Below are 12,923 nucleotides of genomic sequence, written 5' to 3'. Positions count from 1 at the left end.
CAATCTTATGTACACTTTCACAAATCTTACCCTGCACATGCAGTTCTTTATGGCATCATATTATGTTCATATATGAGTTTCTTTCTTCTGCTGATCACAAAAGAAGATATTTTAAAGAATGTCAGTAACCAAGCAGTTGATCATGGATCCCATTGACTTCCATATTCTTAAAAATATATATTTTTTGTGTTCAGCAGAAGAAAGAAATTAATTCAGATTTGGAACAAAAAACTTGAGGGCGAGTGAATGGTGACAGAATTGTCAATTTTGGTTGAACTGTCCCTTTAAGAGATTTATTCTTGGCGTCAGGCGCGCGCATAGCAACCAACATGGCGACGGTGAAGCTTCACGGTAGCGAGGACAGATTAGCTGGCAGCTAGCAGCTAGCAAAACAGCTGTGAAAGATGATATCTGTGAAAAAAAGTGTATGGAGTATTTTTGATGTGTCTGTATTACCTCATGCGTTCATATGAACGTTTAAAATGAAGATTTCCGAGTATGAGACTCCAGCCAGAGTTTTTCATCATGGACACTAAACCAGGTAACGTTAAATGATAATTAGCTGGGCAAAATATAATTATCTAGGCAAGCACAGACGCTTTTAAACTCTTTATTTATGTTTTTAGCATGTCAGTTTAAGAGAAACGCAGTAAAGTTGCACTATACAAAAAGTTTTATACATAAACCGTGGTTTTTACTGTAATGCCATGTATTTGGACATGATATTGCGTTAATACCATAGTGTTTTGGATATGTGCCATGGTAAAATCAAAGAAGCATGGCAATGCCATCTGAGACCGTTTGATTTGTTGTTTTCTAATTGTGATTGCACCAGTAAACAATCTAATGTTAGGGGTTTAATGTATAAATTAATAGCTCAAATGTTCATCTTTTAGGGTTCTGTTTTGGTTCATCTGGCAAACTGATGAATCAGTACATGATTAAAGACCACATGGTTTCACATTACAGAAAGCTGTATTCAGCCAAAGGTAAGTTTTTAATTCAAATACATGCAATGATGTCAAGTTTATAGTTTTTACATATTTATTATAAAGGCAATGGCTAGAGGAAAATGTTTCGTTTTTGGGAGTTTTCCTTTATGCTTTATTCCTGTCTTATTGTATATACTTTATATACCACTTCCTTTGTTTTCTTTTAGCTGCTGTGGACTGTTCTGTGCCTAAAAGCTTGCATAGCAATATCAAATGTAAGAGAAAGTCACATATTACCAATCTACTTCATTTGAGTAATACACACACACACACACACACAAACACACACAGATATATATGTATATATATTGCTGTCAAATCGATTAAAAAATGTAAAACAACATATTTTTTTTAAATAAAATTTTATATACATATATATATAAATATATATTATGCGTGTGTGTGCATGCTCATCTGTGTATACACACACGCACGCACACTCACACACACATATATAATATATATAAATAAAATAATATATATATACACAAATGTTATGTGTGTGTATGTATATATATATATATATATATATATATATTATATTAAAAAACTTTATATTAGATGTGATTAATCAATTTGACAGCAATATATATATTTGTGTGTGTGTATACAATATGTGTGTGTTTATATAATATGTGTGTGTAGATATATATAATGTATTAAATAAAATATTTAATGTAATATATTAAATTAAATATATTTAACATTTTGTTTAACCAGATATAAATTACTATACTAGTACCTCATTCATTAAATTGTTCTTTATCATTTTTTTAATGATTTTTACCTTTGTAGATGTTGATCAAAAGCGGCGTGAGCAATTAAGGAAAGACACTCGAAGTCAGTCGAGAAGATCTGATTCCCAGAGGAGCACTAGGATAAACTCAAGAACCTCCTGTTCTTCTAAGAATGTAAGTTAACGTCTTGTGCTTCATTATATCACGTTGGTTGGCAGAAACTGTGTTCACGACTGTAGTTTCCTCTGTTTCCAGAGCAGACCGTCCGTTCAGGGTGGCGATAGTGCCTATCATTACCTGGACCAATCGCTGATGTCATCGCCCAGGATCAGCACCTCGTTTCATTCCAAGCAAATTGTATATCCATCCCAAACATCTGGAACCCCTGCGAACCACTTCCGATCTGCCTCCGAGTTGAGTTCCCGAAGCCCAAACCCTCAGTGGCAGGACGCAGGCCCGTCCTGTGCCACGTCTGCCAGTCAGAGAGGGTTTAAAAGCTTTCAGGACCCCACACAGAAGACCTACAGCGGTGACGTACTGCTGAAACACACTCATCGCTTCACTCCGGAGAAACCCTTCACTCCGAGAACGCTGAAGTCACACCACCAGTCCACACTGTTACAGTATCGATATTACACTCCTCCACGGAGGAAAGTGGAAGAGGAGAAACCGTCCTCTATTAGTGGACAGGAGACGAGCCACCGGAGGTGTAATCACTGATACTGAAAGAGCTGTTATGTGGGATTTAAAATGCCCATCTGATGTTATAACTGTGTTTTTTCTGTTGTCTGCAGCACACGGTCCAAACAAGGCTTTTCTCCACAGCTTGAGTCGCTTCAGGCAAGTCTGGAGGAAACTTGTGGCACGTTTGGCAAAATAGCATAATTTACTTTCTGATTGACATTTATTGCTCATTTTTGTACACATCTATCTATCTATCTATCTATCTATCTATCTATCTATCTATCTATCTATCTATCTATCTATCTATCTATCTATCTATCTATCTATCTATCTATCTATCTATCTATCTATCTATCCATCCATCCTTGTCCATCCATCCATCTCACTCACCTTTTCATCCATCCATCCATCTCTTTTATTTAAGTTGACATGGATAGTGATTGAAAAGCATCATCACAAATGTTCCTCCCTTTAGTTGTTTTTAAAAGCATCCCAGAATGCACCTGATGAAGTTTTTTGATGAATGTCCGGAGTGAGCTTAAATCTAAACAAAGAAAAGCTCAAATATAAACACATTGGTGTCTTTTTAAATATTTAGGGTTTTTTTTGTCCTTTTGCAGACATTTGCTCTTGATCACGAGTGGTCGGACGAAGAATCATTTAGACATCATGGCAAGACAAACAGGTTTAAGGACAGTGATTTTCTTCTCTCGTCTTTCAGGTAAACTTTCAGGTATACTTTCTGTATATTACACAAATGCCACATGTTTTTATAATATATTATAATATAATATTAATATATATATATATGCATTTGGCATGCTTTTGCTACCAAACAATGTAATGAGCTCACTAAAACAGTATGAGACAATGTTTGAAGTTAGTTATATATTTGCTGGGTTTCGTTCGCTTTTTTACACATTTATACATAAGAGAAAAGACTCTTTTCTTTTGTTTCAGGGTTTCACCAGAAGGCATGAGATCCCCAATAATGAGAAAAGTTTCAGCAGAGTGAGTGTCATGTATTAGACCGCTGAAATGCATGATATATTTCACTAATGTGGCATTTAAACCGCTAATATCCCACTTAATATTGTTAAAGGGGACCTATTATGCTCTTTGACAAAGTCTTGATTTTGTTTTTTGATATAATACAAGAATACAATTATAACAATCAATTGTGTTTTCAGTTTATTCATGTTCCTGTGTCACTGTGTGGACTTTCTGAACTTGTTCTTTTCGCCAGGGAGGAAGAATTGATGTACCTGGAGTTCATTACAGACGTGACGAATGAGATCCTAACTCAGGGCCTTTACTCTGACAGGTGTGTGAGATCTTTTTAATGTATGGAGGCAAATTGCAAGGCATTTTTTGGTTCTTATCAGTCTGTCGTTCCTGACAGGGTTCTGAAGAGACTGTTTGAACGGCACATTGATATGAACAGACATCGATTAAATGAGGTGAGTATTTTGAATTTTACATTTATTTTACCTTTAGTCTGATGCTTTTATATAAAGTGATTTAAAATGAGGAAAAGCACAAACAATTTCCTCATTATTGGTTTTAATGATATTTTAAATATATTTATTAATATTTTTATAGCATGTAATGTAATGCAAGCATGCATTAAATTGATCATAAGTGACAGTTAAGACCTTTATAGTTACAAAAGATTAGTTACAGTTACAAAAAAAAGCAGCACAACTGTTTTCAACATTGATAATAATCATAAATGTTTCTTGAGAATCAAATCATCTTATTTTCTGAAGGATCACGTGACCCTAAAGAATGGAGTAATGATGCTGAAAATTCAGCTTTGATCACGGGAATAAATTACATTTGAACATATATTGACATAGAAATAACTATTGTAATAATATTTCACAATATTACTGTTTTCTTTATTTTGTTTCTGACCAAATAAATGCAGCCATGGTGAGAAGAAAACTGAACAGCAGTGTGTATATTTATTTCTTTATATTTTTTTTTGTTGCAAGCAACATAAAAATCATAAACATTTCATTATATGACTCTCAATACCACGCAGTTTTTTTTAACCAATCACCTGAGTTGTAGGTGTCACATGACCATCCACTGAATTGTGTGACAGTCAATCACGGTTTGCGGATATCAAAGAAATGCATGAGAAGTGCCTTAAACTGAATCATACCTCTGTGACTTCTCTTATAAAACAATATTTTTTTTCAGTGTAAACTCAAAATAGATCATTAGATGTTTACGAGCAAACATGTTGAAGGTTATCCAATAGGCTGTCGATTCATTAAATAAGCAACAAAAGCAGTTTATTCAGCGTAGTGAAGCCTCTCCTCCATTGACATGCATTAAAAAAACGGATCTGGTGTCACACCATTGCGCTTTTTTAGTATAACTTTAAAGGCGGCTTTGATTTGAACTCCCTGGCGTTCCTTCCTTCCTCACACTCACATCAGTCCATCTCTCTAATATTCCCAACAGAACAAAATGCGGCACCTTCTAGACGATCTCCAGAAGGACCTGCAGAGTCCCCCCGCTGCCCCCATCACGTCTCTGAGCGCAGAAGAAAAACGTCTGGCTTCAGATGATGTTGATTATCTTCTTCAGAACGTGTTTAACGAGGACCGAGGACAGACCGAGGACATCAGTCCTGCTGTAGCGTCCACACCTGTAAACCACAGCCTGGACGAGGAGTTCCTGAGTGATACTGAACATGTCAACCGTGCTGCTGAAAATCCCAGGAACGAAGTGTTAGAACAGGTCGATGAACTTGGGAAAATCATGGCGGAGTCGTTAAGTGTGTCAGAGACTCAACAGGAAGTGTTCGAACCAGCGCAAACGAGAGGCGACATCAGTGATGATGAGTTCTAATTCACTGTGTTCAGGGTTAACATTTGCAAAAGCACAATGCTTTTTCTTTGAGGCGCTGTAACTCTTTCTGTAGAATATCAGGATTAACTTTTTTAATGTTATGAAAGGAAGAGGCCGTGTGTTTTCCAGGAATCGATTGTTATAATAAGCCATTACAGTATTTTCAGCACTTTCCTGAAATTTTCTGCTCATAGTGTGGTTTGTTTATGTAGTCATTCAAAACTCATGCTGTGACTTTTACTTGAGGGTTTTAGTTTGTGAAGCTGCAGTATTCATATTCAGTGATATACTTGATACAGCAGATTTTTATTTTAACTTTTATTTAAACTTTGAAAGATGTCCATCTTTATAGCTTTTGTATTTGTTACACACACACACACACACACACACACACACACACACACACACACACACACACACCCGAATAACTAGAGGTCAGTCTACATTTGTTTGAGTTTACAATGCACATTAAAAAAATTGCTGTATTCATATAGAATGTTTTAGTAAACGTAATAAACCTGAAGCTGTCTTTAAAGTCACAATGAGTGGCTTAAAAAGTTGTGTGTTCTTTAAACACTTGTTACACTGAAATACACAATATAGTTTACATTGTTAGCTTTCTTTTATCACCTGTTGATTTAATTGTTTACTAAGTGTTTTGCTTTTTTAACTACTGAGAAATGAAAAACTGTTACCATATGTGTTTTTATATTTCAGATGACTTTTACAGACTACTGTATTTTTGTTGCATGGAATAGCCAATAGATAATTAAATGCTTTTGCAATCACATTTGGTTCATGTTTATTGTCCATGAGAATGAAATCACATAAGTGTTCTAACTAACTTTAATTATATGCTCTCTAAAACGTTTAACAGATAACACTGTTTTATTACAGATCCGCAAAAGATGATAAAGTCTTGTTTATCACTGCGAAACCTTCTTTCAGAAAGCACACATTGCAATTATTCACATGGCTTTACAGCAGCTGCTCTCATTCCACGCATTCCACGCACCTGACGTAACGCGCCCTGTATCGAGGCGCAGCACTATTGTTCAATTTATTAATCTTATCTCAATTTTCAATCAAATCTGACCGTATCTTGCATCTCCCAAAAAAATTTAAAAATCAATTTAAACCTGTTCCCCATCAAAAAAAAAAAAAAAAAGTCCTCGTGGATGTGTTGAAATTGGGGGGGAAAGCGTCCAGACTTCATGGGTGTGAGAGAAAATAGAGCCGCGGATAATTATGATCCCGGTCACCTTTCCTCTGGTATTCCGAGCGGATGTGACGCAGCAGCAGGAGTGTGACCCGAGGAACCTCAAACATGCGTCAATCCCGAAAAAATAAACCACCAAATATCGGATTATTATTTTAAACCGTAATTCATACTCCAAAAACTATCCATGCTATAAATTAAGGATATAATAAATCAGATAATCCAGCAGGTAAGCGGCAAAAAGCCGTTTAAACTATTCTTTTTCAGTTTTACTCAAAAGTGTTAGCAGTGTTAGCCAGCGCGCGCTCTTAAAGTCTTAATTTACGATAAAACTCAAGACATCTCAATAAATCACATGTATTTAGACGTTCAAATGTGTGTTTGGAGACTTTGTCGTCTTATTTAATGAAGTGTAGAAGTCCAGTTTGGATGCGTGCGGTTTTGCGGTCACTTGTTGCTCCAAAAGTTAGTCAGACATTTTTGGTGTTTGTTATATTTCGTAAAGGCAAAAAACTCATCTATTTTAATTTATGGCCGAAGGGTTAAGAGCGTTGATGTACTTTTATAAAGTAAAGTGCTTATTTTTACAGATTTGGGGGGTTTAAATGGCCTGCAAAAGCCTAAATCGCGCTCTGTTAATGTTTTGTTTATGTTGTTATTTTCAGTGTCATTAATAGATGGACGATAGTGGAGGATTTTTATATTTTTTTTATAAATGGGTCACTTTATTAATAATATAATAATTCGAAATATTATCATTGTATATTTGCATAATGGTGCATATGTTTTTTGACTGATTGGTTCATAACTAACGTTATGTGAATTATGTTATTGATCTCAATTATGAGTCAGGTTTTGAGTTGCGGACTGATTTCTCTATGACAGCTTGTGCATATGCCTCATGTTATCTGTGTAAATTTAATTAATGTCATGCTTCTAAAATCGGTTTTAATTAATGAACTATGCCTATAGCTTCAAGCACCGGTTTTACTTCAAGAAACAGATTTTAAATCACACAAAAGCAACAAAAATGTCCCTAACATCAAACATATATGGAGTATTAAGCCATCCATGACATGGCATTTTGTAAATGCATAAACAACCATAGAAGTGTTGTTTACATAACAAACACTAATATTAGTATTAGTCCTATTCCTAAGAGACAGATGAATGTGGGTTCAAACAATAAAGTGTTTTCTCCTCCTTTGTAAAATTAGATAACCCTCTTTCTTTTGCCATCCTAACTATTCATGATTAGCTGCATTTTATTAATTTTGCATTGTTCTTTGCCTTTTATCTGTGAGCCTCCGCTGAGCAGATAAACACTGCTATCACTCTAAGCGGTCATTGCTAATCTGTTTTGCTGTGGTTTGTCTTTATCCAGGGACTCATGTGTTTGTCTTGTGGAGCCCTGTATAATCCAGAACCTCTCCATGGATTAAGCACGGAGAAAAGCTGAATAAAATCATTCTGCTCGAGGAAGGTTGCGGCACCGGTTCAACATGCCCCTTCCGTTCGGATTAAAACTCAAGAGAACCAGAAGATACACGGTGTCCAGCAAAAGCTGCCTGGTGACTCGCATACAGCTGCTCAACGGTGAATATGTGGAGTTCACGCTTTCGGTGGAGAGCACGGGCCAGGAATGTCTTGAGGCAGTTGCGCAGAGACTCGAGTTACGCGAGGTAGGCTGGCCGTCCTCTGGCTACTGAGACATCAACTTGGTTTAATCTGGTCGAAATCACCTTAACACACCATGGGCGTGTGTTTATTTTAGCTCGCTGGTGCCGTCTGGAGTCTAGGCTATTCTAGGACTGCAACCAAAATGCTGTCAAACACCCTAAATGCATGTGTGCCAAGAATTCAGCCTGGACTAAGTGCACTTCGTCTGTATGCAGTCAACTTCTCGTGAGAAGTCTGAGTGTTTTCCCCCCAAATTCAGATTATTATATCGCTATAGGTCGCAACATCTTTTCAAACATGTCGAATGAGTATCGCCCAGTGCGTAAAGTCTGTTTAGTAGCCTAAAGTTCACTAGTACAGTGATTTAAGATGTGGCTACTATTTGTGTGCTTGCTAGAAAAATGCCTTATTCGATTTTAGAGGATTGAGATTAAAGCAGAATTAGAATTGAGACAAAATATCATGTCCAGTTCAGCATCAAGATTGTATAAATGCATACGTTAAAGTGTATATATTAGGTTCTGCCTTTTTATTTCAGATTTGGTAACAGTTTACAATAGGATTGCATTTGCTAACATTATTTAACTGCGTTTGATAACATGAACTAACAATGAAAAATACTTCTAAAGCATTTATTAATCTTTGTAAATGTTAATTTCAGCATTTACTAATACATTAAAATTAGGGATGCACCGATTTAAACATTTTGGCTGATAGCGATAACCGATAATTCTTTATGTTTGAAAGCCGATAACCGATTTATATTGGTGATAAATCCAAATTTTTAGAGCCTGATTACAAAAACAGAACCATGTCCTAAATACACAATTATAATGTTCTCATTATAATTTCACGTGGTTTATATGTCAGACTTGCGCTGCACATGTTGCACTGAACTGTATTTTCATTTTTGAAGTGATTCCAATAATTTCAAGCAGTTCAAATATATGATGTTGAACAGTGTCTCAGCTTTTAGCTTTGGCAAATAGTCATCTTACTCAAAGCTTTGAGAGTATTTCCAGGTTTTGAAGTTAAGCACGTGAATGTCCGCCAGCCTCCGGGCCAGTTGTTTCTCATGAGTAAAAGAGCAATCAGTGAAATTCTGTTCATTCCCCAGATAACGTACTTCAGCCTCTGGTACTACAACAAACAAAACCAGCAGAGATGGATTGATTTGGAGAAGGCGCTGAAGAAACAGCTTGACAAGTACGGGCTGGAGCCGACCGTTTACTTTGGGGTGGTTTTCTACGTGTCGACTGTCACCCAGTTGCAACAAGAAATAACCAGGTTAATGACAAAAATATGTCTGAAAATGATCACATCAGTGCTGTTACGACGCTTTTACTCACTTCCGGTTTTTCGCGCAGATATCAGTATTATCTCCAGCTGAAGAAAGACGTTCTGGAGGGGAAGATCCCATGCTCCATTGAGCAAGCCATCCATTTGGCCAGCTTGGCTGTGCAAGGTATTTTTTCTGATTATTATATTTGGCATTTCAGGTATTTGAATGTACTGAGATATCAGAATTGATGCAGGTCTTACGCGTCACTGCCCCCGTTTTCAGATGATTTAGTGATCGTTAATCTTTTGTGTGGGGCATTTGCAATATTAATATTCTTTTCGGTTGGTTCCATTCAATTGGGTTTTAAAGGAGTAGCTCACTCAAAGATGAAACTCCTGTCATCACTCATATCAGTGAAAACATACAGTGATTGTGGTGGAGTTCGTCAAAAGTTTGGAATGATTAAGATTTATTCATGTTTTTGAAAGAAGTCTCTTCTCTCCTCCAAGGCTACATGTATAAGATCAAAAATACAGTAAAAGCAGTATTACATTTTTAAGATAACTGTTTTGTTTGAATGTACATAGTAAAGTGTAATTTATTCCTGTGATCAAAGCTGAATTTTCAGCATCATTACACATTTTAATATGCTGATTTGCTGCTCAATTATTATTCTATAATAATATATTATTATATAATTATTCTATATTACTCTTTTTTTTTTTTAAGACTTTTATTTTCAGGATTATTTGATGAATGAGTAGAAGTTCAATGCACAGCATGTAATAGAAGAAAAAAATATCAATTTAGTTCAGTAAGGACATTAAAATTGATCAAAAGTGAGAGTAAAGACATCTATGTTTCCATTAAAAAAAAATAATAATAATGGTAGTATATCACAATTTCCACAAAAAATTGAAATTGAAGTAGCACGACTGTTTTCAACATTTGATTATAATCATAAATGTTTCTTGAGCAGAAATTCATCATATTATAGTGATTTCTGAAGGATCATGTGACACTGAAGACTGGAGTAATGATGCTGAAAATTCAGCTTTGATCCCAGAAATAAATTACACTAACATATATTCACATAGAAAACAGCTATTTTACATTGTAATAATATTTCACTGTTTATACTGTATTTTTGATCAATAAAATTCAGGCCTGGTAATGCAGAAGAGACTTTTTTCAAAAAATCGTTATTATTCCAAACTCTTAAAGTCATATTTAGGTATATGAAAAATCCAGTAAAAATCTTATCTTTTTTATATAATGTAAAAGATGTTTTGAGACTCAATCATAACGTGATGTTGCAAGAGAACATTTGCTTTAACATTCCTAAGATAACGCTTGGCCAGTGTCTGGTTCACGGGTCCAGATACTCCATCATGAAGTACGGTTTTATATTTCTACAGGCTGTAAGTCTAGAAAATCAGAGCAACATTTATCAAGCGTTGCTGCCAGGCTCGAGCCGCCCAGCTTTAGCATTTACCCAACACAAGAATCTCGTTCGCTGATATATCTGGCAGCGCCAGTTACATAGGAACTGACATCACTCACTGTCACAACCAGATAAACAAATCATGTCCCCACTGTATTTGCACTGTCAAACGGCCTTTGTCTTCACTTGGTTTGTGTCATTTCGATGAGTTATTTTTGTGCTCCAGCATTGCTGATGCTTCGGATTGTCGGCATAGCTGTGAACATTTCTAACGGGTTGATAGACATGCTGTTAATGTTGAACTACTACTGTTGCAAAGGCTAAATCGATTCCTTTCATAACAAAACGTCTCTCAGCTTTTCTAAATTTAGATGTGCCATTGCCCTGAATGTTGAAGATGAGTTTGCAATATTGTGGGCTCACATTTTATCTAGCTCATAACTTCAGTGAGTCTTCATTAATAAGATCAAATAAAATAATAATGAACAAATTGCAAAATAAACTTCTGATTTAATTGGTGTTTTGATAAATCAAAGATCTCTATTACTAGATTGGATTAGAGATTTCCTTAATAATTGGCATTAAACTCGTGCATCTTCAGATAATGGCTGTGTTATTTTACTATCATTGAGATACTATCATAGTTTTTATTCATATTTTTAACTAGTTTTTATCTTTTCAGATTTCCTTTCAATTTACTTTTTTTATGTCTATATAGTTTTTAGTCTTTTCTTTATTTTATTCAACTTTTAATAATTTTAGTACAGCAAGGTAAACTAAATGAAAATGAGAAAGGTTGCCTTGGCAAAGTAAATGTAACTGTAATAAAGGAATATTTTTTTTTATTTCAGTTAAACGTTTATTTTATTTCGAAGTAACGAAAATGCCTTTTAGTTTTAGTTAACTATAATAACCCTGGATAATGTACATTTAGTTAACTGAAATATTAATTTATTGATATTAAAGAATCAGTGTCAGAGTTATAGTTGGGGGCTTTTTTTAATCTAACACTAAACATAAGTTTGTCCAATGCTTCTAGCTGACCTAGGAGACTTCCATCGATATGACTCCCAGGACTTCCTTCAGAAAATTGTGCTGTTTCCAATGGTTAGTAATCATTGAACATCTCTTTTCCTGATTTAAAAACGGCAGGATATTTCATGAGCTTGTTCATTCTCTCTGTTTCTCCTCTTTTCTCAGCCATGGATACAGGACGAGAGGGTTGTGGAGGAGGCCACTCAAAAAGTCGCCATGCTCTATCAAAACTATCGGTGAGAGGCTGTAGTCATCTGCCAAATCTGCTTGTTTTCCCATTTGGAAAAGACTGAGATAGTTCGCCAGTGTTTAAGGGAGGTTCAGTTAGGAGTCTTCATGATTATCAGATGTGTTCAGATGGTACTCGTTAAAGGATTTCAAAGGCAGCTGTCAAACGCCTGACATGACTTATGACCAGTGCTTTGGACTCAGAGCAACATAAATGCTCTTGGCTTTCCTGCAAAAGTTTTGTTTCGAAAGATCCTTCAGAGCAGATTTGCATGCTTTCGACACTTTCGGGCTGGGACATGTATTGAAATATTTGCAAATATTGTTTCAGGGAAATATTAAATGCATATCCCAGCCCTAACGTGTTGAACGCATGCTCTGAAGGATCTTTCGAAACAAAACTTCTTTCAAAACTGCCTTTTTTTTATTCAGATATATAAAATAAATCAGCGTTCTGAATCATGATCATTTAATGCACTTTTTATTTGGCCATATGTTCCCTTAAGAGCAAGTCTTTAAACTAGATTCACAATCCTTCAAGAGCATTACAAAATATGTTTTAATTAGGGCTGTCAAGCAATTAAATTTTTTAAATAATAAATTAATTACATTTTAATTAATCTCACATCATCATTTGAGGAAATTTCTTATCCAAATTTAAAGTCATTATTGTGTTAAATGAGAGATGATTAAATAGACATTACAAAAAGTAGCTTTAGAAAGAAATATTTTATTTGATTCAACATTTTAGGCTTTT

General features: G+C 35.3%; 2 protein-coding genes across 3 annotated transcripts in view; both read left to right on the top strand.

The window, feature by feature from the left end:
* Window positions 1–301: 301 nt before the first annotated feature.
* Window positions 302–6,068, top strand: spata7 (spermatogenesis associated 7). The gene is made up of 11 exons (XM_077238249.1): window positions 302–541; window positions 897–989; window positions 1,160–1,207; window positions 1,788–1,903; window positions 1,985–2,436; window positions 2,524–2,569; window positions 3,034–3,134; window positions 3,374–3,424; window positions 3,660–3,737; window positions 3,816–3,873; window positions 4,889–6,068. The coding sequence occupies exons 1-11, from the start codon at window positions 499–501 to the stop codon at window positions 5,276–5,278; spliced, it is 1,476 nt and encodes a 491-aa protein (XP_077094364.1). The 5' UTR covers window positions 302–498; the 3' UTR covers window positions 5,279–6,068.
* Window positions 6,069–6,557: 489 nt separating this feature from the next.
* Window positions 6,558–12,923, top strand: part of ptpn21 (protein tyrosine phosphatase non-receptor type 21) — a 34,995-nt gene continuing 28,629 nt past the window's right edge. Inside the window, exons 1-6 of one of the 2 annotated variants that reach the window (XM_077238248.1) lie at window positions 6,558–6,726; window positions 7,882–8,179; window positions 9,295–9,464; window positions 9,545–9,642; window positions 11,943–12,010; window positions 12,104–12,174. In XM_077238248.1, coding sequence (XP_077094363.1) covers window positions 8,000–8,179; window positions 9,295–9,464; window positions 9,545–9,642; window positions 11,943–12,010; window positions 12,104–12,174 — 587 coding nt within the window. In that variant the 5' untranslated portion in view covers window positions 6,558–6,726; window positions 7,882–7,999. The remainder of the gene's footprint in view (window positions 6,727–7,881; window positions 8,180–9,294; window positions 9,465–9,544; window positions 9,643–11,942; window positions 12,011–12,103; window positions 12,175–12,923) is intronic. The other variant, XM_077238247.1, reaches the window with a different exon arrangement.

Source organism: Siphateles boraxobius, unplaced genomic scaffold (genome assembly GCF_051911475.1).
Source record: "Siphateles boraxobius isolate OS27281-9 unplaced genomic scaffold, OSU_SipBor_1 22, whole genome shotgun sequence".
Taxonomy (NCBI): domain Eukaryota; kingdom Metazoa; phylum Chordata; class Actinopteri; order Cypriniformes; family Leuciscidae; genus Siphateles; species Siphateles boraxobius.
This window is presented reverse-complemented; position numbering and strand designations above follow the sequence as displayed.